The 24,689-nt window shown below is 45.0% G+C and overlaps 1 protein-coding gene across 7 annotated transcripts in view; it reads right to left on the reverse strand.

Annotated features, from left to right (window-relative positions):
- Positions 1–5,449: 5,449 nt before the first annotated feature.
- Positions 5,450–24,689, reverse strand: part of PRDM11 (PR/SET domain 11) — an 804,858-nt gene continuing 785,618 nt past the window's right edge. For all 7 annotated transcript variants that reach the window (XM_069623301.1, XM_069623303.1, XM_069623298.1 and 4 more), the window contains one exon: positions 5,450–22,726. In XM_069623301.1, coding sequence (XP_069479402.1) covers positions 20,562–22,726 — 2,165 coding nt within the window. In that variant the 3' untranslated portion in view covers positions 5,450–20,561. The remainder of the gene's footprint in view (positions 22,727–24,689) is intronic.

The raw sequence follows: 24,689 nt of genomic DNA on the forward strand, positions 1-24,689 counted from the left end.
ATGGGAGCTCCGTCCCGACATCGTCATCCGTACCCGTCGTGGCCGTGTCCATTCCCGTGTCATCCCCAGGTACGGGGGATGTGGGCAAAGGCTGAGGAGGCCGCGAGGGCTGAAAAGGCGGGGCTGGATGGGTCCGTCTTCCCTTGTTTTTGGGGACTTCCTGACGGGCCTGGCTCTGGCTCCTCCGTCGGGCCTCGTTCCGGCTCCTCCGTCGGTGGTAGGGGCAATCTCGTCCTCATCTCCGAACATAAGGATTGTATTGCCAACAAAATGGCCGCCGAGTTGTCCTGCGGCTCCAGAAGCGACGGTTGACTAGGAACCTCGCCGGTGCCGCCGGCGCTCTAGTCGTCCTCTTCGTCGGGATCCCTCCCGTGGGACCGGGCCTCTTCGAGGCCCTCGTCGAGGCCCTCCAAGACTTCAACCAGTTGCACCTCGGAGGCTGTGTCCGTGTCCACAATGGCCACCGGCTTCCCCCTCTTTTTCTGCCGGGGTCTTCACAGGGCCTTCGCAATGGGCCTGAAAGAGGCTTCCCTCCACGGTGGCAGGGAAACTCTGGGCCCCGAGGTCGCCTCCACTGGTGTAGCCTCCTCAGGCTGCGCCAGGGCCGCCGCGACTTCCTCGATAGAGGCCTTAGCCGGGTGAATCAAGGCCTTCACCACCTTCTGCGGGCCTGTGGCCTTCACCTTGGGGGGAGGGTCACCGCCTCGGTCCCCCTCGGCTAGATCCTTCGAGACCGACCGGGGCCTCTCCAGAAGCTTCGCCGGGTTCTCGGCTTTCCTCTTCCCTGAGCCAGAGCGTTGGCTCGTGGCTGATGGTGCTGGAGAGGATGCGCCCTGCCTGGCAGCCGAGGAGCCCGACAGTTCGGCGCTCCCTGTGCCCGCGGACTTGCGGTGCTTTGCCTTCTGTTGGGCCCCCATCGCCGGGGCACCCTCACAGGACTTAGAAGACTGCTCAGACTTCTTCTTCTTCTCACCTGACGGGCTCTTTCCTTCCAGCCAGTTGGAGAGACGAAGATGTCAATCCTTGATGGTCCGTTCCGACATGTTCCCGCAAAACGCACAGTCCTTCTCCACGTGTGTTTTGTCCTCATGAAGGCAGTAGAGGCACTTCGAATGTTCATCCTCTTTGAACACATTCTGCAGCTGGCATCCAGGGCAAACCCTTTACAGCTTTCCGGGCGTCAAGCTTCCTTTCTCCTGGGCCATGTCCGGGGTATGCCACAGAAACTTCTGGACTCCTCCAAGAAGTGTAACTCGACGAAAACGTCACCCTTGAGGGGCGTAGAAAAATCCGAAAAAAAATCCGGTCCCCGTTGATCGGATGTAGACACGGTGGAGCTTGAGGCTCTATTTGACCGAAAAATTAGAAAATCTTTTTGAAAAAGCGCGAAAACGCAGCAAAAAGCTTGAGAGCTAAACACGAGGACTCCCAACACTTGAGCGTGCGGTAAAAATCTGAAGATGGCTGCCAGGGGAGGGGCTTAGGGAGAGGGCAGTCATTGGCTGGGGGCAGTATGACCCAGAGATCAGTGATTGGTTACTACTAAGAAAGACAGATCAGAACTGAAACCAATACCGATTTTTTCTTTACCGAGGATTCCTGGCCTGATGACAGGGAATATTCATGAGCATGTGAATCCATGCCAGACCCCATGCTGGAGAACTGGAACTTGAATGAAAGTATACCCTTTAATTTAACTGAATTTACCCCAAGCCTGAACCTAAATGAAAGCACATCCTTTAGTTTATCTGAATGAGAAAACATGACCAAATATATGTATAATACAACCCTAACAAATGACACAAATATATGTATGACTGTGTGTACGAGTAAAATGCTTGAAGTATTACTTGAAAATGTCAAAAACCTTTTGGGTAGTACAAATAATTGTGTAAATATCATGAGCAGTAGAAGTAGATCGACAAAAAGACATGCCATAACAGAATGAAAAGACAAGCATGCAGACTCAAAGATGATGCATACAATGGCCTAGGCCTGGATGCGGTTGACAATATCCGTCATCCCGAGCACTCTAACAGTTTGTACTCCGACATGAGTGCAGTGGGAAGGCAAACAACTAATAGCAGTTGCTATGTGTGCTCCTTAATACCGCACGCATCAGGGGCACCCTAGGTTCTAGTACCACAAGAAGTACCAATTATAGAGGCACATTGCCTAATTCATCTTGCGCTATGTAGGCTCAGAAGCACTTTCCAGGCACGCAATGTCCATTTACAACTTATCGAGTCAGATGCCCAGAAATGCAAAACCAGTGTGACCAAAACCAACTGTCTAAAGCAACCCTATTTAGTGATCAAAGGAGTAAAATACATTAACAGCAAGTGTCAGGAAACGACCCTCACTTGCTGAGCTGAAAGACTCCTAGGGTTTCCAGAACAGATTGTAGCCCTCGTAGAACAGACGTGCGCGCAAACATGGACAGAGTGCGTTACAAAGCGAACGTGGATTGCAGCCATGGAAAAGTCAGCCAAAGTGCACCAAGAAAAGATGCATGAACTGTGTTTTTTTAGTGAAGGAACTGTTTGTTGGCTCAAATATATGATGCAACAGAACAGAGTTGATTCCAGACATAAATAAGGGCACAGCAGCACTGATGGACTACTAATGGGTGTGTGGCCAACAGGCGTACTTGCACTTCCCACCCTGCTGGAGGGGTTATTGTTTGCTAGCGACGCTAGACTCAGCCCTGTTAGTAGTCCCAGAACACCTGAAAGGGGGGCCACTGCCCGACGAAGCACCCACAGTGCCCCCAATGATCACAGCACAGCATGCTCTACCACCACCAGACTTCGAATCCTCTCTGAGAAAAAAACATATGGGCAGCTGCGAAGGAGAACATCAAATTACCCATCAAAAGACTCATCAGAACTGCTCGAACAAATACCCGAGGAATATAAAATGTTTAACTCAGCAGAGACTGATTGTTATCCCATGTGCAAGCATAAGCCAATGCCAAATGGCTCCAGATTGTGCATTGGGAGCTGGTCCAGTTGGCTAACGATACTGAGCAAGGGTTCAAAGTTATAAGGGTCGAGCTGCGCACCCCAAGGCTTATGACGATGCAGAACTGCTATGTCCTTGATATGCTGACAGCAATGGAAGGTAATGTTTGCAAAAAGATTGGGAGTTCATGTTGCACATTTGTACCTTCTGAAGATGCTGCAAATGGGACACTGTCACACTTAATTGCTGCACTGCATGATCTAGGGGCCAAGATGAAATAAGAGGCTGGCGTCCAGGAGGACGATTGGTTTGAACTCGCTTTTAGTTGGGTCTCATCCTGACTTTGAACATTGTAGAAGATGCTGGTGCCCATCATCGTGTTTTATCCTGGTCATCTTATGCACATGCCAGTTGGGTCTCCGTTGTTGTGCTAACGCAGTGCCTAATAGCGCAATGATGATGGTCTCAATTGGCGTTCCAAAAGTACTCAGTAATACAAAGGAAGTAGAAGGAAGTGAAAACTGATCATCCCATTCCCCACATTGTCCCTATCCTCCACAGTGATGAAGTTGACCGACTTTACCACACAACCATTGTCCCTCCCCCTGACCCCAAAAATTATAAGGAAGTATGGTTAGACCTGGCAAGGCTTGGGGGCTGCATTTATATGACATGTACACCCTAAGAGTATGCGCGAGCATGAGAGAGCTTACGACCTCTGTGTAGGGCTTGGATGCCGATAAAGTGAACCCCCCTATGAGATTGCAGTAAAAGAGAATATGAGCGCAAATACGGGGAAGAATTCATTACTGTAGAAGTAATAAAGGGGGAATGTTCGGATGGAAATTAGTCTAACCCACCCCCCCTAGGCGCTTTAGAGTGAAGCGAATCCCATAGGTAGCCGTTTATTGTGCTAGGGAGAAAGAACTGTGCTCAGAAACTCAGCACAGAGATAATCTAGCGGGAATAATAAATGCATAGATTCAGTGCGCACATAGAAAGACACCATTTTGTAGTTATGGTAGACACAAAGTCCTGCATGGCCGCGCGATACAACTGTAGCTCGATGGAGGAACCCGAATAGGTCCAGAACATTAAGACGGGACGAGCCTGTCCGGCTTGTTCTCATGGAAGCTTCCCCTTGTCCCTTCATTGTTGCAAATACTTAGTATCGCTGAGAGGAATGTGCCCTGCAAGGCCATGAGAACACCAGACTCCTCGCAGCGCCCATTCATCACAGCCAAACCATCCGCAAACCTTTAACCCCCACCCAGCCACTAAGAGTAATGGCTCACACCACTGAACCGGTCCAAGAACCCTGGCATTCCATTATAGTGAGTGACCTCAGCCATAAAACCAATAGTCTTAAAGGATCTGCGCATGTATGAACATTTCATCTCTCTGCTCCCAACTGACCCACGTGGGAACAGACAGACGGAAGAAAGGAGAACCAATCCTAGCCTGGCATCCCCTATGGAGCAGGACCATGTATACTGTCCTACCAATCAGCTGTGCGGGTTTAGACCCTATATGCGACGTCCCCAGTGAAGTTGTGGCCGTTTATAATGTACTAACAATCAATTTGGAGTCAGAACGTTCTCGAGCAGCAGAGTCCTTTGCTGAAACCTTTGTATTCTGTACAATTAAACATTTCTATCCTTGCAAGCAATCTCGTGGCCTCATTCCCTAGAGGGTTGTATTCTTTTGGTGTGAGCATAAACAGGGACTTGACTTCAGTTCTCTTCATGAAATATGTCTCAAAATGGGAATACAAAATCAAGGTATAAGAATAGGTAAATTAGCATTTGCATCTCCTTTTTGCATTCCATTTTGGAAAAAAGTAAATGCTGTCTGCCATTTACACATGGGGGCAGTATTTACAATTTTTCATATGGAATCCCACAGCTTTAGGAGGTGCTGAAAAAAAGGTGGATTTCATGGGAATATATCAGTTATCTACCAGCACGTAAATGTGATGCTTGCATGAATTCAGAAGGACTACACAGTACAAACCAATTCCTTTCCATACACCTAACTTGCCTCCAAATGGCATGAAAATGCACTCAGGCTGGCAAACGCCTTCATTTGGGTGGCATTTTCTCAGAAGCACATACAAAGTAAATAAGGACAGTGATCGGACAGGTGTGCAATTTAGAAGACGAAGGCAGCAGATTAGTGTAAAGATAACATAACATATGTTAATAAATCATCCGAATTAGTAGTTGGCATATCATGTAACTTGCTTTGGCAAACCTAGTAAACTTCTTTCAGAAACACCCAAAGATACCGCTCAGTTGGAATGAGAAGAAACTCAGCACACATGAAAATCAAAACCCACAAACCTTGATGGCATCTTTCCACTACTTTCCACAGATCCACATTTTAGTCTATCTTCATATTACTGATCAGTCTTTAACAGACCAGTAGTCAAGGTCTTTAATTCTACACACTGTCAAAATTATTTGCAAGTAAAGACTCTGCACCGTTTTAAATTGAAATGTGTTTTATTAACAATCATCCAATACAGGGGATAAAAGGACATACTTTGTTTTTCTGTGTACGTACTAATATATGCCAAAATAACTTTGTGTCCAGTGTAATATGCCGCTTCAACACAGGATCTTTAAAGCAGAGTCTGCAAAATAATAATATAAAACATTAAGTGTGATATAAACACAGTTACTACGCATCAAAGACAGATTGCTAGATGCACGCTTAGCATAGTTGCATCACGCTTTGATTGAGGAACATATCAGTTGTGTTGAGTGTGAAATGATGCTCGTTGGTAATGATTGCCAAAAGTGCTCATTCTGAGTTTGCCGGTCCAGAAACAAGGATGCCGGTAAGCTCACTGGCACCCTTGTTTCCAGACCGGCAAACTACGAGTAGGCAGACGCTTCTGTGAACCCATTCCCGTAGAGTCCTGGTGGACTCCAAGGGAATGGGGAACAACATGTGACCAGCGCCCGAGTTTCCGGGTCGCAGGACTTGTAATGTCCCGTTGGGACCGGGAAGTCATGCAGCAGTAAAAAGTTACAAGTCCTGCAGCAAGCAACCCACCGGTAGCAGCGGCAGGTTTACCGCTGGACTCGTAATAAGGCCCAGTGTTACTCATACCCTCCAGCCCACAATCAGCCACTTCGATACAGCCCAAAGTGTTTGCAAAGTCAGGTAATGAAGATACCACGCCACCAAAGTCAATATGGTTATCAAGTTAACCGTTCGTGGCTACAGAAATGCGACTGCGTTATGCAATGAAATGGTCTGAATTCACACAGGAAAAAACAAATGTTAAATACGAGTGTGTTTTTGCACAAGTTGTACATTTGGTCTATTCTCTGTTTGGTTCCAGATTTCAAGCAACAACTTCTTTAAAAACACAAAATGAATGCTCTGATTTTCAGTGCAGGAAATGTACCCTGAAGTACCCGTTTGGTGTTTCTCTCATAGGGTATTGGTTTCAGGAAACCCAGCTACTCTTGAAAGATAACCAGGAAAGCACTCTGCAATGTAGAGTGCCTTTACACGTGCTGGAACTAGTAAAAGTTACTCACTGTAGTGATTACTGTAGCCCTTTCCTCCATAATCTTGAGAAATCATTTCTCACGGGCAATAGGAGTGAAACATTTTTTCCAGCAATAAAATAGTCCCTAAATTTTATCGGTTGATGCAGTCGCACAGCCATACCCCTCATGGCACCAAAAATTACCCTGCCATTGCTTTTCCATCCACAGAGGCAATACCTGATTGACATTTCATTTTAGCAGGGAAGGTGGGAGGGTGTATGGATAAGGGGTGCACATGGACAAAGACAACAGTAATCACTAAGGTAAATAACATTGATTTACTCCTAAATTCCATCTACTTTCTCCATACTCTTGGGAGATTATCAAGCAATTTATCCCAGAGGGTGGTGGACCTACACTGATCAAGCCAAATAAATTCTACAGTGCTGCTTAGCCAAACCAGGAGTTACCACAAGAGCACATGTCCAGGCAGAAAGCATAGGGCAAGCCCAAAGTAGCAGCCCTGGTAATGATCAGCCAGGGGATATGCTTCTAGAAAGTGACTGAAGCTGCTTTTGTCCTGACTGCATGTATGTGTAGACCTTTAGGTGGAGTCCTATTCTGTCACTGATAGCTTTCTGAGATTAAGACTGTACAAAGAAAATTGCATATACTCTGAACTCCTGTAAACTGCGATGGCTGCAATTTATGTACAAGAGTCAATGGCCACGCGAGACCTAGGCTAGATCCATAAGAAAGGATTGGTGGTCCAAGGACCACTTGATCTTGCCACGATTGCTCATTGAGAGCTTCTGGAACGCCATGATAATGTACAAGTTGTCTTCAGAAAGGGCCAAGTGCCCCAATGTCAACCACTCAGGAACCAGGCTGACACGCATAGGGAATGAGAGGAGGAAAACCTTCCCCTTCGCCCGAGACATAACATATGGCCATTGAGACAAGCTAACAGTGGGAAAACTTGTCAAGCTTTGGAGGTCTGAAATACAAACCCTAGTGGGCCACCATGGCACTACAAGAATCTTCCAGTAGTACCTAGGGGCCTGAAGCTTGTGGATAGTTCTGTGATTGTGTGGAAATGGAAGGAAGGCATACACTAAGAGACCCTACCATGAAATGACCAGACCATTACCCAGGAACCCCAGACTCAGGCCTACATTAGACACAGATTATTTTGCATTCTCTTGCATAGAAAACATGCCCCACCTTGTGAAGAGGTACTCAACTATGAGAGGAAGGAGGTCCCATTTGTTGCTGGAGGTTTCCAGTCTGCTGAGGAAGTTGGCTACCTGGTTGGAGACCTGTGGAAGATAAGGATTTGTATGTGAATGCTGTGACATCGCCGGTTCCCAAAGTTCAACAGCCAGAGGCGCAAGTGGTGGGTACTTGGTGCCTTCCTGTTTGTTCAGGTAGAACATAGCCTTGATGCCATTAGTCAGGACTTGCACCACGAGTCTGCTGATGACTGGAGGGGACGACAAAGGAGGGTTGAAGATTGCATGCAGCTACAAGATGTTAATGTAGTGCAAGCACTCCTCCTAAGAGCAGAATGAATACACCTGCAACCCCCTAAGGCACGCCTCAGCCTGTAAGAGAAGAATTTGCTATTATTGTCACCATGAGCGGAACTTCTTTGAAGGGGACTCTATGTATAAGATTGTATGTATCGCCTGATCTCAGCAAGACCACTCCCAAAGATGCAAAAATCTATCTCGGAGCAGTTAGGAGGCCTGACTCCGGATAGATGCCATCTTGAGTCTGACATTGGGCATCCCAAGCACACAGGAGTCCTTCAGGCCCAAGCGGTGCTGGTACAAGTATGCTGTTGCTCATAAAGAAGTCGCTAAATCCTGGACCCTCTCTGTACATTGGGGAACACCTCAGCAACTATCGTGTGCTACAGAAAACTGAATATCAGTCTTTCGGAAGCCATCAAAGAAGACTTTCCCCACCTTCAAAAAGAGTCCCCGCTGAAAGAGGGATTCCAGGAGCAGGCAAAGAGAGTCTGATGCTGCCCAAGGACTGGAGGCCAGAACCAGCATTCATATATATATATGGCTGCATATACAGACTCCTTTCTGTGGAAGTAAGACCGCAAACACTGGCATCTTGGTAAAGATCCTAAGGGATGCACTCGGGCCAAAAGGTAAACCCCAATTCTTGAGCTGTCTGCTAACCAATTAAAATCACATTGAGCAACAATGAGGCTGCCAGATAGGCGCATGCAGGTATGTGTGCTTCAGATCCACAGTGCAGAACCAGTCTCTGTGGGAAAGGGCAGACCGGATCTCTGCCGGCACAATCTAATCCTGTAAACCTTTTTAGGAGAAACAGGTTGCAGAAGGAAAGATCTGGGATGGTACATATGCATGGTTTGTTAACATTGTGCTCTGCGAACAGCCTGGAGAAACATCCCTGGGGCCAGTTTGATTGGCAGGGACTTCGTCCACTGTCTGGAGGGCTAGAACTTTTTGTACCTGGTGTGCAAAAGCAAGGGAATGAAATTGAATGAGGGCAGAGGGAAAGAAGGTACATTCAGACAAAAATCCCAGCTGGCACTGACAGGATCCACAGATCCGTCGAAACTGCCCTCCATGTATCCAGATGGAGAGTAATTCTCCCCTCCCACTCAAGTAAAATGGGGGCGAGCGAGGCCATCCTTGCTTTGATTTGGCCTTGCCCACTTTCCTCGAGAGCTCCAAGAAGCCTCTAGGGCCATTCATGCTGGTTTCTAGTGGTAAAAAGAAGGGGTCCGGGCTGTCTGTCTCGCTCGCTCTTCTTCATCAAAAACAATTGAAAACTCCAAAGGAACTGAACCTTTTGACCAGTTTGTATAAATGTGGATCAGCATGCTCCTCTCTGAGGTCCAAGTGGGTCAGTCATGGAATGGGGCACATCTTGTGCTACTTGGTGAGCCTCTGCCAGCTTCGCGAAAAATAACTCCCTATAATATCCCTCACAGAGAGCACGTCACCAAATTCAGGAAAGAGGATAATTGGCTAAAAATAACGGACAGAATCCTACTCAAAACAGCTTCCCTCACCTCTAAATGTCTGAACAACCTAGCCCCCCCCGTAGCTAATGGAAAAAATCACGAGGAAAACTTCCACACGACCCACGAGATCCGCTAACACCTTTAAACTAGAGATTCCTAGGTTTAAACGCTCGACTGCGGGAGCAACTAGCTTTCCTGTCAAAGCTGCTTACTGCTGGAACAAGTTACCACTTGACCTCAGAACTGAACAACCGTACCCTAAATTCAGACAGAAGATAATCAACTGGTTGCAGGCTAATGACACATAACCTGATTTACACCCTACCCATTCCCACCCTCGACCCTCACCATATCTCCTGCTTCCATGTATTTCTCCTTACTTAGATTTTCGAGCACGCATGCCGACTCTCCTACCTAGCCTATATATGATACTTAGATTTATAGTCTGACTTATAAACCTGATTATTTATCCTTCTGTAAGACAATCTTGCTAGCGTGTTTCGGACTTTTCTAAGCTTGTACTTGTACATATGTTTGTATATAATTCTGCATATATTTTTTGCCTATGCTCCTTATACTCATGCCATATACTGTAATAAGCCTAGGATTTCTTGTACACTGTTTGCGCCCGGCTACCCAAGGGTTTGGCGCGCATTATCAAATAAACAAACAAACAAAGCAGGAACTATTTAAATTCTGAAAGCTCCTTCCAATGGTACTGGACTGCCTTCAGCTTGACAGCAGCTTTATCCTGCAAGATCTGAAGGGACGTATTTTGGTACATCTTTTCTCCAACAAGAGCTTATCCTTTTTAAGCACAGAGGCAATGCTGAAGACAAATGTGGCTGACGCGATATAAGAGAGGCAATGGAAGAGGGGAAAGGCAATTAATCCTGGTAGGAAGGTGGTGGTAGCGAACCTCCATCCTCTTAATTTACCACAGAGGAAAAGTTAAGTCTTTGTCATAGTTTCATGGCTTCCACCAAAAATGTGTGTGAAAAGGCAACACAGACCTTGCTGCACTCCTGCGAGCCAGTGCTGTTGATAGGTCCCCTGGATCTGCAAATGGGGTCTCGGTCAATGGAATCTCAAAAACATTCAGGCAAGCCAAACAAGGTCCTGGTAGAACTAGTGCAAGGGTGCCAGTGGAACGGAGGGTTGTGGACCAACTGGCAACGGTGGGGACCCTAATGGGGCCAATCTAGGTCACGACCAGTTAGAAATATCTGAAGTCACTGAAGAGAAAGTGACTTGAACACTACCTGGGGAACCATGTGAGCTGTTGGTGTAGGAACAGTTCCCTTATGTTGTTGCTGAGGTACCCCTTTATAGATGGGGACTGCATTAGCACTTTGGAGGAAAACATTCCTGTCCTTCCACTGGTGGGCAGGCACTGGCCAAATGCAAAAAACAATAAATGCCAGGTATCAAGACAGAATCCTGACCAGTTAGCCATAGGTCACAACATACCAGCAGTGGCCAGATAGGCAGCAGATCTGGAGTAGGAGGGGGGAGCAACATGAGTGCAGGCATCCATTGCTGTTTGGCCCCAGCCCATCGACATTAAGGTGTGACTCAGCTCTGATAGTCCACGAGGTTCTCTGGTCAATGAGCAAAAGAGATGCCATTTCACTGTCGTTTAGCACTCAGACTTCCATTTTCTTTTTGAGATCCACAGAACACAGAGCTAATGACCCAGACCTGCAGCTATTGAGGATCGAATCTCTCTTGGAGATGCTGCTGGACCTTTAGTTTTCTTTTTAGTCTTTTTCAAAATATGCTCTGGTTTTTGCCTGTATTTGGCCCCCAAATGGAAATTAGCCCAAGTACATGGGACCTCAGGCATGTGTCTGAACCTAGCCTCAATGGAGGGATCCTGTTTTGATCCAGGTTTTAGCCCACAGATGGGGATCCTTAGAGTCACCTCCAGTCGTTAATGAGCCACCCGATCCCCTAACAGCCTGGGAAACTCCAGGGAAGCAGTTCCCAGGTCAGGGAGCTCTAAAAGAAAGTGCATCTCTCATATGCTGTTTCTTTATAATAATAAACTCGTGCATCATGTGTTGCTGTGGAGGTTGCAAAAAAAGATCTTCTCCAAATATCCCTGCTCCAAGGTCCTTGTGTCCCATGGAAGGATGTTTGCCGCCCTAGGCAAAAGGTAATTTTGCCACTGCAACAATGTCATGTACCACTGTCTCGAATATACTGTGCCCCCAAATGGGCTTTGGCCTCTTCATATGTATGCCCAGTCCATCATTAAGTGTGCCGACCAACCCCTTTCTTCAACACACATCCAAGTGATGGAGAAAGTACATCCCTAACACATCTAATAAGTAAAGCTTGGGAACAGCCAGTCCATGTTTCGCTCACACCAGGTACAGATACATCATGGCCTCGGCCAGTGCAAACTTTCCTCAAAAAAATGTGCACCATGGGCAGGGCAATTAAAAGTTTCTGTCCCAAATAGATGCAAGAATAGCAGGTGCATGTTCACTGAAAGCTTCCCTGCTGAATCTGATATGACAAGTGCAAGCCTTGCAGGTGCAAGTACAACACCGTTAGGGTGAGGTCAAGCTTTCCTCATAGGCAGGCCCAGTGCAAGCTTTTCTAAGGGTACACACAGCACTGACAGGGAAAGTACAGTTTAGAAAGGCCCGCTGCAAGATTTCTGTGAACACAGGTATAGGTATACCATGGAGAAGATTTTATACATAGCTTTATCAACCCAAGACAGTCTGAGAGCTGTCTGTCTCGAGTTGCTAAAGTTATGTAAACAGTAGCACTGTCCTATAAGCCAAAGACATTTTCTGGAGCAAAAAACACGCTTTTAAGCTAATCTGCAAACCCAAAGTGCATTGCTCAGTGGCTATGAACCGCAGGTGAACTTCCAGTGATGGATACAGGGTGGGGCTGTGGCACATGTGACATACACCTGTAATGTGCAAATAGCATGACTGCCAAAGTCCATTTATTTTGAAAGAATTTTTAGAATTAGGTGAATGCATATTTTTCATATTTAGAGCACACTAAAGGAAATCAATCACGAGGTCAGTACTTTAGGAGGTAGCCATGATCAGCATTGTTTCAATATGTAGAATACAGTCCAATATATTTTCTATGCTAATAAATTGCTTAGTACAAATGTGCTACTTACACAGCTCCCTGTCACTGAGTGCGTGTGTAAATGCCCATTGTTGACTCTCTTTTGGTACCATTACATGAGACCCAGAACCCTCCATACTCAATTTGCTGCAGTGAATTATTTGCTTTAGCTGGCTCATGCCATGCATTCAGAAGCACCAAATCAAGAGAAAGCAAATTTGGTGCGTAACACAGACCTGACAGTGTTTTCACTTTCCAGCAAGACCCTGTGATGATGCCACCATAACATAAGAATAGGAGTTCAGCTTACTTCCACTGGCAAAAGTGGGGTAAAGAAACTCCTACATCTGTGATCACTAGGGGGTTGTTCCCTATTTACAGGAAAGCACAAGCACCTTATCTCGCAGAGAAAGAACACCACAGTTTGGCACCCCATGCTGGCCGGTGCCCTTCAGAGCAGCACAGTGTGCCTAATGATGGCACTGGCCCAGATAGCCCTAACCGAAAGAGCTTTGCAACAGAGACTGCATTCTCACCAGTGTTCCAGGCCCAAACACTCTCACACACTCGAGGAGTGTGGATCCAAGGCCGGGATGTGCCTACAGCTCAGGTAAAAAGAAAACCTACTAGCATAAGTCTGTGCCTCCAGGGCATTGAAAAAAGGAACACAACTAGGCATGCAAGGCATACCTGAAGTTGTAGGCTCCATCCCTTCCGACAGGAGAAAAGTACTTGCCGGAAGGTCAGAGACAATGCCTATATAGAGGGACTGTTTTAAGCAGGCAAAAATGACACAGGCCTGTCCCCACAAGCAGGAATTCTCAAGAGTACAGAGGAAGAGGGACAGGTCGTAGTAAGGGGGGTAACGTCTTCCAATGTGATGCCTTCACAGTGTCATGAAAGGTAACACTGCAGAAATATTCAGCAATCAGAATCCCAGTGGACACATTAGAAGAGACCTTTATCCTTCTCAACAGAAGTCACTGGGGATTGTTTAAATCCGTCCTGCAAAGTATTGGCAGCAATAAATGAATTGAAATAACAGGACTATTGGATCATAGGACAATAAACAAGTACAATGTACAGCATATTGCCCGATATGCGCAAGATGTTTGTATTTATCACAATACTGAAGTGCACTGGCAGAGGTGTGTAAGGTGCAAATGACAGATTATGTTTAAATATTGTAAAACAATACTGAAGTGGCATTGTGTATTAGTGCATGTGGTAGACTATAATGATAATACCGAGGTGTGTGTGGTGGGATATCAGAAGGTATTGTACAATATCAAGATGCACTTGTAGAACTGAATCAAGTGGGATATATCTGAGTATTATGAAACAAAAGTGAAGTGAACTGGCAGAGCTGTGTGAGGTGCATGTAGCGATACATCAGGCCTTTTTGTACGACAAAACTGAGGTGATTTGAAAGAGATGTCTGGGGTGCATGTGAGTGGGTATCTGGGGATAGTGTGCACCAATACATTCGATGATGTGTGAGGCAACTGTGTCAGGACATCAAAAGGTAGTGCACGACAATCATGGGCACTGGCAGAGCTCCATGAGATGCATCTGGTATGGTATTGTAGGACAATAATGGGGTGAATTGGCAGTGTTCTGTGACATTTATGTGGTGGACTATGCTCAGGACAATAGGGATGGACCATGTGGTGGATTAACAGGAAGTAGCAGGCATGGTTATCTGAGATGAGGCATTTCACAATATGCACATATCAAGAGGCTGCATGTGCCATCAGTGCATCAGCCAAGCTATGGAACAAAGCAGCTATTAAATAGAATATCACAAATCAAGTGCACATCAGAATACGTTCTACAATTGAGCTGACATCATTCAAACTGCTATCAAAGTATGCAGAGCTTGTTCATTTTTCACTTATATTGCATACACTGCAAATTAAATAGGATATTGGTGCTGGCAACTAATGATATATTGACTTTGCTCATATATGGAAGTAGGCATGGTAGTCGAGGATCCAGGACATGAATTGGCCCAAGTAAGGGGATAAAGGAAAGGTGAACAGAGTACACTGCTGGCATAGCATCCAAGGTGATGGAGAGGAGCAGTAGGAGCTTAGACAAGGGTTGTGATTTCTGCCCTGAAATGTATGTGGGATTCAATGGCTCTTATCCGTGGGAAAGGAGTTCCTAACACGAAGGGATAAAGACAGAGGTGCATGTCTGCTGTTCATGCAGCAGGATGAAGGTAAAGTTGGAAGGCTGGTTTCAGTAGAATGGAAAACCCTGTATTGTTGGTAATGCTGGATGTTATATTGCACATGCCAGGAGGCCAAACTGCAGTTGTGGCACAGTATTTTTATTTTATTTTTATTGTGTAAAGTGCAGACCTAGGATGAGAGCAGCACAGCACTGTACAGAGTGTGTGTAGCTGGAATTTGGGCTGGCATCCTTTAACAGTAGCACAGTACTGTGAGGTCTGTGCATCAGTATGTGCGTTTATTGGAATTAGTCCTTGTTCAGGTGTTAAAGAGCCATGCTTTGACAGATTTGCAAAACTGGAGAATTGTGGGGGCATTCTGAGCAGACACTGGGATCGAGTTGCAGAGAGTTGTGGATCAAATCTTCTGAGGCGCATATCATTGAGCCATTGTTGGAAAAGTTGTTTTTTAGTGGGCGGACCGATGAGGATGAATTCAGTCTTGGATGGGTTTAGCTTGAGGTAGACCAGTTGACATCCAGGACTGGATGATGGCTAGATAATCGGGGAGATGAATGATGTCCTGTGCGCTATTTGCTCTCATGTACAACTGAGTATAGTCTGCATATTGGTGGATGGCTGTATTGGGATCTTTGAGGAGAGTGGCCAGAAGTTTCATTTAAAGGTTAAAAAGGATTGGTGAGAGGATGGAGCCTTGGGGGACTCCGCAGGAGACCTGGAGTCGGTCAGAACGCAACAAGTTCATCTGGACAGCCTAGTGTCTGCCAGAGAGGTAGGGGGTAAACCTATTCAAGACGGTGCCAGAGAATCCCATCCAGTCAGCAAGTGTCTTGAACTTCATTCTGGAAGCCAACACAAGTCAGTGTAGGCTTCCCAGAAGTGTAGATATTGAACAGTCTTTTTTAAGTCAACAGCCTAACAACTGTGCATTCTGGACTTTTTGCAGATAATCAATTTAGGAGGCCAGAGTCCTTCATATAGAGCATTACTGTAATGTAATATTTAATTAACAGGTGCTCCGACTACCATGGGGAAGTCTTTGTGCGAGATGTAAGGGACAGTGGTACGTAGTCTCTTCATCTGGAAGGAGTTCTTGACCACAGACTGATTTGGCTGTTCAGGGTCATGTCTGCATTCCACACAAAATAATAGGTGGTACATCTTGTGCTTGATAGGGAATGAGTCTTCAAATACAGTGTAAGACGGGCAGAGTTTGTCTGTTCTTTTAAGAAGATGTGCATCCCGCAATGCAAGGATTTTTGCCATTGAGGTTTGATGTGCAGTGCTGATCCGACATGCCAATCTGTGGAAAGTCCGAGTAAAATGGAAGAGCGTGTGTCCATAGCAGATCCATTAACAGCTTAAATCTTAAATCGCAGAGGTGAGTGGGGAGCCTGGGGGAATACTGCTGGAAACATTGTTGAGTGTGGGGATGTCTCACACTAATGTCTGTCCCGGAGGAAGGAATTAACCATTTAATGCACAGAGAAGTTGAGTAGGATCTGGCAGTTGAAATGTTTCAATGTGTCATGCCAAACTGAGACCAAAGATGATTCTGCGCTGTGTCTAGGGCAGAGGTGGTCAAGGAGCAAGTTGCCTTTAGCATGTTTTTCAAGCTGGGGATAGATCATCCTTTCTAGAATCATGGATGCCCAAGGGAGGCCAGAGCCGGGCAGGACATTTGCAGGGTCTGTGAGGTCCAAGGAAAACTTGTTTAGTAATGGGGCTATAAAGGAATATTTCAAAATGATGGGAACGAAACCAGTAAAAAGTGCGCTATTTATGAATTAAGAAAAGGAGTGAGCCAAAATGCCTGCATGGGAAGCTGCAATGGAGGGGTACAAGCTTTCTGAAATCCATGCTGGCCACAATGCTTTGAGCAACATGTACATGAATTGCTCCGAGACCTGTTGTGAGTCAAATGCAGGAACGGATGGTGTGCCATATGTAGTGGTAGGAGGAACGCAAGGTGTTTGGTCTACTGGATGTGAATGATGAAGCAGTGACTGCTTTGATTTATGGGACCTCATTGATTTTGGGCATGAGGTTTATGGTTAAAGACCTCAATGATTTAGGGCCATGATCCGTGCCTTAAGGTCATTTCCGTGGTCCATTGGTGCAATTGGTGGGGGTTATGCTGCATGGAATGGTCTAGACTACATCCAAGATGGTGCCCCCCATTAAGGGGCCTTACCTTCCAGGTTTTGGCTTTTTCTTCAGCACAGAGACAGTCTGCCTCTTATTGCAATGCTTTAGGTTAGCCTTCCTGCTGCCGGATGCTGTGTGCTTTCCCGATTGCATTAAAATTGTGTGCTCCCTCCTTCCTTACCTCCATTACCCATGTCCTTGGTCTCCTGAGAACTACTGGTTTTCCTTTGCTCATTGGCCCATGTCACAAATAGTTTTACACTTTTGATGCATCCTGTGAATTGCACAGTCCTGTCATCATTGCCTTGCTGCTCCTGCTGGTCTTTGCAGACCAGAGGGCGCTCTCCCTGAGTGGGATTTACCCTCTTTGATGCACTTCTTGCAGGGATCTTGCCCCTGCCATGCCTCCGCCCCCACTCTGGTGTTTCCATCACTGGGGCATGTTGGCACCAGGAAAAGAGCATCTTTAACTCCTCACTTCAAAAAGCCAAATTTTCAAACAGGTGAGAAGTCGCTAACATTTACGGAATGAGTTATGTGGTCGAATTACATGAGGGTAATCATGCAGGGATTAGTAAGATGCTGTTAAAGTGCAAGAAGAAAGGGATGTAGAAATGAGTGATGTGCCACTGAAGCTAATGAGGGCACTCATTGGCAATTTGAAAGGAGTGTGAGAATACTGCCATGTATAAGGAGAATGCGTTGAGAAAGTAATGAGCTACCACTTGTCACATGGAGTAATAGTCTGTTTGACTACACTGTGAAAGGTATGCAGGAACGGGCAAGATTCTACTGATGTGATGGAGGCCAGAAATGGAATAAGAGCATATGCTCCCTTCATTATGCACAGACCATGTGTGGCTTCCCCAAACCTAGTGAACCATTACTGTTGTGTATGAAAACCAAGGTGGGGTGTGAATGATACACCAATAAAGTGAAATAAAATACTGAGGTAGGGTGCGTGGTGACAGGCATTACCACTCTGAACACAAGGTCCTATTGCTAGAATGTGTCTGCACTGCCACTACAATATTAACAAAGGTACAAAGGTCTCTGTTTTGCGTTGTCAGTCCAGGAAGGATCTTCCCAGGAAGTATTCTACCGTACCCCTGGGAGAAACACCACATCTCAAGATACTCTAGATAGATATAAAGGATCATCAGCCACAGACGCTCCCTTGAGGTGTTCTCAAACCTAGAATAAAGGGGGCCAATTAAGAGAAGCAGCAACAGTTTATAAAATAAGAGTGGTCACAATTCCGAAAGCAAGACCTTGAGGTGGCTTTTTCTGAAAGCTGTGAACATCTGCCAATGTCGAAAGTGCAAGATATGGGTGCGGTCCAGAGGGTGGGAGAACTCATGCGTGTTCTGGGACTTCCAAATGTACACAACGCAGTTGAGGAAGAGAAACAGCACTCCTGCTGCTGTGACGCAGCAGTTTCTGAGTAGTTTAAAGTTCAAGGATTCTGCTGGTGGCCAGCACCAACATTCTGAGGAGTAGCTACTGTGCAGTCAACCTGATATCAGAGTCAGATTTGCATTCCCTATTTTGCAATTTAAAACAAATTAAGACTGCAAACAAGAGCATCAAACAGTCACTTCACGAATGAAAACCGAACATCTCAACTATGAGGGAGGTCTTCTTGTTGGCCAAACGCATCGCTAAACCTGTAAGAAAAACAACCTTTACATGTCCAGGATAGGAGATACCATTACAAACTCTTATAATGATTTCAAGACATACTTTTTCCATCCATTATATGTGTTTTCTGTATACAGACATGGAGGCACAATCTAGCAACAATTGCATCAGGCCCAACTATAATACTAGAATCAAATCAGGGCCGGTGTATGGGACTATGTCAGGGTGTCAACCAAGTCGCTGGAGGGACGTATACTTGTTGCCTACGTTTAGGAAATAAAGTTGGTTCTACCATGAATTGACAAATAAGCAGTTAAATGTCAACATCTAGAAACCTGCCAAAGTTCCTCATGTGCTTGTGCCTCCTGTCAAATGCTAGCCTTAGATGTAACGTTGAGCAATATTAGATGGTCAGCAGGGGTGACCTTAAAAGGGTAGATAATTGCATATTTATATTTTTTCGGAAACACGATTGACAGAGTACTTATCTGAGGTGATGCAACGCTTGCAAGTTTAAGTGCCATAAATATAAGTCACAAAGTGTGTGTACATATACATTAACAGATTTTAGTAGCAGCAAGTTGATTATATTCTCTGTGTCCATTCTAATAAAATGGTGGGACAAAGCTTATCCTCTGAGCCTCAACACAACAAGAGAAAAGTGGGAACTGGACACAAATAATAATGATAATAATGACAGGGATGATAATGACAGGGGTTCAGAGACTACAATGGGCTATTAGACCAGAATAACGTGTGTCTTGGATCACTGAGCCTGCATGATACCCTGAAACAAAGGCCTCCCAAGGACTGTAAGCCAGCACCAGATTTCTGACAGACCCTGAAACCTTTATAATTTTAAAAGTACTGTTTGAGAAACCATAAGTCTACACCTAAGAGAAAATACAATTTTGTTTCTTGCTTTTGTGGAAGAAAAAATAAGTTACCTCTATGATGGCCTCCCGCAAAGCAGACTCTTGACATTTCCTGTAAGTATATTGTTTAAATGCAGCATTTCACAGGGTCAAACAAAAATGTAGGTGCACACACACAAACAGGCACACTTCCAATGATACATCAGTAAAACCGGCCCACCATCACATCTGTTGAACCAGGCACCATGATAGAGAGTTATATTGGCATTGCAGGCAAGAATTAGAGACACATTAAGTCTCCTGCCTGCTGGCTAATGCAGACCATGCCTGGATATCACTTGCCACTAGCTCCAGAAGGACATCGGCTGTAAGACAAAATCTTTGAAAATGAGTAGCGAGATCCCCCATTTCCCTGACTCTTGGACAATCTATGTGCACATTCCCCCCATGAAACCACATTAGTACAAAAATATGAATAGGATATTTCTTCTCTTAACTATCTTTTTCAGTCTGTGGCACTCCATACCAAACTGTCACAATACCAGCAGGAAGACATTCTGAGTTACTAAACTTATCAATGTAGAGGAAATCACAGTTTAGCTGTGGGAACCTGACCTAGCTGAAAAACGCTGTCATTATAAAACTCTAATGGGGGGGAAGGGGGGGTGAGTATACTTGCACTATACCGTTTTTTTTGTGCTGTCAATCAGAAAGGGGAAAGTTGTGAGGATGGTAGGTGATCTATAGATCTGAGTTAGAAAGAGCACCTGCTTGATGGAAAACACAGAAACCACTGGATAAGAAGGGACAACCCTGGTCCATAGAGCAGAACCGGGATGTATAGGACGCAGGAACTGCCAAGGTTTTCATCAGTTTAAGGGAAACACTCTGAGGTATGTCACAGCTGCCTTTAACATCGTGTAAAGTCCATTTGTAAATGGTGTAGATCATACCAAATACCACAAAGCTTCCACTAAACCCCACATCAAAATTATTCTCAACTTTAAGAGGCAACATAGTCTTAATATATATAATATATATTTATATAATATATCAAAGCTTAAGAGTATAGAAAAATGTTCTACAGCTTTCGGAAGTACATGCATTTCCCCTTCCTACATATCTGGGTAGAATTCTGAACTCGGGTCCAAACTTTGGATCACTGGCTTCTGGTCTATGGAGGACATTCGACTCAGCATCTCTGCTGACAGCGAATAACTGTTACCAGACTTCTCCTCAAACCAGCTATCCAGTGCCCTCTTGGCATCAAAACTACCAATGGGTGGCCCATTCACAGCAATTGTTAAAAGGTCGCTGAGCTGCTCCAGTGTCAGCCGTGATCGGTTGTTCTTGCGTACCCTCTGCAGGGCATTGCGCCCCTTTTCACAGCAGGCTGTTGAAGTGGGAAGGACTTTAAGGACCTGCACAATCTTATTTAAAAGGCTAAATCTCTGCCTGTATTTACAGATGTGACTGATCAAGTCATTGAAGCCATTCTTGATGCAATAGTCCCCCTTAAGCTCTCGCCATTCCATCAACAAACATCCTTTGGGGTCAGATCCGTCCCTGCAGGATTCCCTTAAGAATGTTGGGACGGCCTCCAGGTGTTCAAAGATCTGTATCATATCCTCTTCACCATAGTTCATGATCTCATCAGTGCTTCTTGGCCAAGCTGAAATGTCGAACACCTGGCAGGCTTTAACAAATGTTCGACTATGGGAATCAAACCGCTGAGCCAAGGTCACCTGGGTCTTTTGGCAGATCTTTTCACGAATGGCCTGGAACTTGGCTTCAGCAACCCTTAAGTTTTTCAAGGCAATGCCATTAAAGCTTTCTCTGAAGTTCTCTTCAAATTCTATAAGGTATTCTCCAGGGGAATCTACCAGCCTGCTGACTTCCTGTATTGCTTCCTCAACCTTTTCATCGACTTGCGACACAAGCAGGTATTCTCCTTGGAAGACATATGCCAGACGAGACAACACAGCAATCACATCCAGCAGAAAATAAATGAGCTTAATTGACTGATAATCCATAAGGAATTGGAGAAGAGCCAGTGCAATGGCAGAGGCGTCAGCCCTTTGGGTTTGCATGCTGACATCTTTTAGGTGAGCCAACACTTCAAGGTAGTCTTTGATCAAAGCATTGAGGACATTCTGCTCACCGATTATCCACTTGACAGCTCGAATGTCACCTAGAAACTCTGTCTCTTCACAAAGAGTTGCAGCAGTCAGTTTTAATTCACACATGAGCCTCGGTGAGTAACGGTAAAAGCTTAGTAGCTGCTTTAAGTTATTCTCTAGTTCCTCAAGACAGGGCAGCTCTTTGCCACTGATTGCATCCAAAATTTCAAGATGGGGCCGATGTACCATAAAAGGTAAACAAAGTAACCAAGGCAAAGTCTTTCGGATAGCCATGTACATATTTGCTCTTAGTCCGGCAGTAATGTTAGCACCATCTACTCCAAGGCCGATGGTTGGCTTCTCATCCTGAAGTCTTATACCCAGAGCTGAAAATGCCCTGTCAATTCCTTGGAGATAACCCTCGGTCGTAGGAAATCCAAGTTCCTGAAGTGATAAAAACTCAGTAGCTGGTGGTCCATCACTACTTGTGTATTGCACATACACAGCCACTGTGTCAGCAAGCAAGTCCTCGTTGTGCCCATCGAGAATGATGCTAAGGAAAGGGGACTGCCGTATACGTTCTACCAAATCCTCTCGCAAAGCCCTGGCGATGTGATGAATTAAAATCTGGCAGTCCCCCTCATTCATGTATTGGTCTACCACGCGGAGATCACACTTTCTCAGGAGTTCTGCTAGAGGTCTGAAGTCATAGTATGGCCTTCCTTCCAGTGCCAGGTGGTAAGCAGTGTTGAAGAGCAGGGTCATATTGCGACACATCTCTTCAGTCTTTTCTGGATGCATTCTGAGCTTGTACAGTTGCAGACACTTCTTGTGAAGGTTGCTCTGACTGTGCAGCTTGATTGTGTGGATCTTGAACTGCTTGGAGCCGATAATAAATGCAGAGGTCCGGGAGGACTGCACAGTGTACTGCCGACAAACATGACACCACATTTCATTCAACGTGGAGGAGTATCGCAGGAACCAAAATTTCTTCAGCCACTCCTGCTTAAAACGCCGAATCCTTCTACCCGCACTGGTAGACATTTTGGAAGGTTCATCAGAAGCAGCCAGCATGTCATTGGAGATAGATTCATCAGCCGAGTCTACTTCAGGGTCATCATCCTCCATCATTGTAGGCATGCTGCTTATGCCTGCGGAAGCTGCAAGAAAAAAAAAAGAAAAGAATACATAAGAGGCAGTGAATGTATGCTTCACGGCAAACCAAAACTCTCCCAGAACCTAACTAATGAAACAGTTTCCAATGTCAAACTGTAATGTTAGAAACTGCCGAGCTCTGGCCTGGAGCACCATCATACACACAGTTCACTTAATGTATTTGCTTCCCTGTTGTTCTCATCCACATTTTGACAGCATCTTGCTTACATAGGAATAATACTGTAGCAACCACAATTACCACTTAAAGAATTAGGTACATGTGGTATGCATCATTTATTCTCACCCTTTCTTAACTGCTAATAGTTGCCCTACATGTGAAGGCTGTAGTGGCTGCTTGCTCCATGGAAAGGGCATTAAGTACCTAAATAGGATGGGAGTCATAAGGAGCAAAGCTTTATTTTGAAGATAAGCAGCCCCATAGCGTCCATGCTTAACAGTTTCCATGGCAGCCCCACATCCAAAAGGCCACACTGTTACATGAGGTTCAAACCCTTCCCTTATGAGACAAAGTATAACACTGTAGCTAGACATGCTACAGTGGGGAAAGTAGCCCTATACGTTCTACCAAATCCTAGGGATCAGATCTTTCACAGTCCAGAAAAGAGCTTAAAACATTTTTGTGAAGTATTTTGACCAAAAAAACTGACAATTCTAATGATACTGCATGTTGACACAAAAGTCTACAATATTACACCTTGACATAAATAACAGCAGTAAGTGACAAATGTAGCCGTGAGATTATTTGCTTATCATACATATCAAGATACCGATTATGGTTTCTAGGATGCTTCCCCGGAAGCCCAACATACTAAAGGCTCCATCATCTTGCGTAACGCACAGTCCATCGGATATCCAGGGTAGCAGTCTAAATACAATTTATTAATTCTAGTGAATAATTAAAATCCTTAATTTTTGTGAATTATGTACCCATCATGTTAGATCCTTATCTCGAGGTCGATTGCTAATGAACGGATACCAAACACAGAAAAAATATTTAATCTGCTTGGAGCGAAGAGGAAAAGCATAATCAAGGTTATTTGCTACATGGGTTCCAACTTTTGGCTGCTCACATATATTGAAACAAACAGTAGTCTGGCTTCGGGGTATAGTATCAGGAGATGTAGTAAGAAACGCATATACAAAAAATTACACCATGGACATGCTAGCAAAAATGATTTAAATTGTGTCCGGAAATATCTCACAGAGACATTCTAAACGTCCCCTATTTTGACGTGCAAATAAGGCAGACAATACAACCTAAAGAAGTCTCTAAAGTGTCTTCTGTGCCTGCACTGAATAATGACCTCTATATCAATGAGAAAGATCCTGGAAGTACTGCAGTTTAAGTGCAGTCTGGATGCACTTTGCATGGGCAAGTCAAAGGATCATATGTGCATTTGTCTGGGAGAAGAAGCAAAAAAGTGGAGACAGCCGAGAGAGGTCTCAGATTGGGGTATCGCCCAATAAAAATAAATCATTATATATATGGGCATGTCAATTTTGATCAGCAATCAATAAAAGGTTTGCAGACAGAAGCAGCATTACACTTAAGAGTGTCTGTACATTCGAAGGGAGAAGAAAGTTAACAGAAATAGATAACTTACAGAGGTAAAGTAACATAGGGTAGTAAGAGCTTTCAAACGCAGAGGAGTGCTATAAAAAATACTAAAATATCTATATTTTATTGTTTAAAGCACAGACTTAGCTCGAGAGTAGCGGGCACACTATAGAGTGTGGGGTAGTTTAGATTTCAGCTGGCTTCTTTTCACCGTAGCGCAGTACCGTGAGTATGTGTGCTGGTATGTGCATCCATTGGAATTAGGCCTTGGTCAGGTGTTGTTGAAAGAGCCATGTTTTGGGAGATTTGTGCTACTGGAGGAAGTGTTCGGTTCAGGTGGGGATGAGGGCAGTGTAAGCTCCCTCTATGGCAAGCATATTTATTTATTT

This window comes from Ambystoma mexicanum, chromosome 11 (assembly GCF_040938575.1).
Source record: "Ambystoma mexicanum isolate Mex_15411 chromosome 11, UKY_AmexF1_1, whole genome shotgun sequence".
NCBI lineage: Eukaryota > Metazoa > Chordata > Amphibia > Caudata > Ambystomatidae > Ambystoma > Ambystoma mexicanum.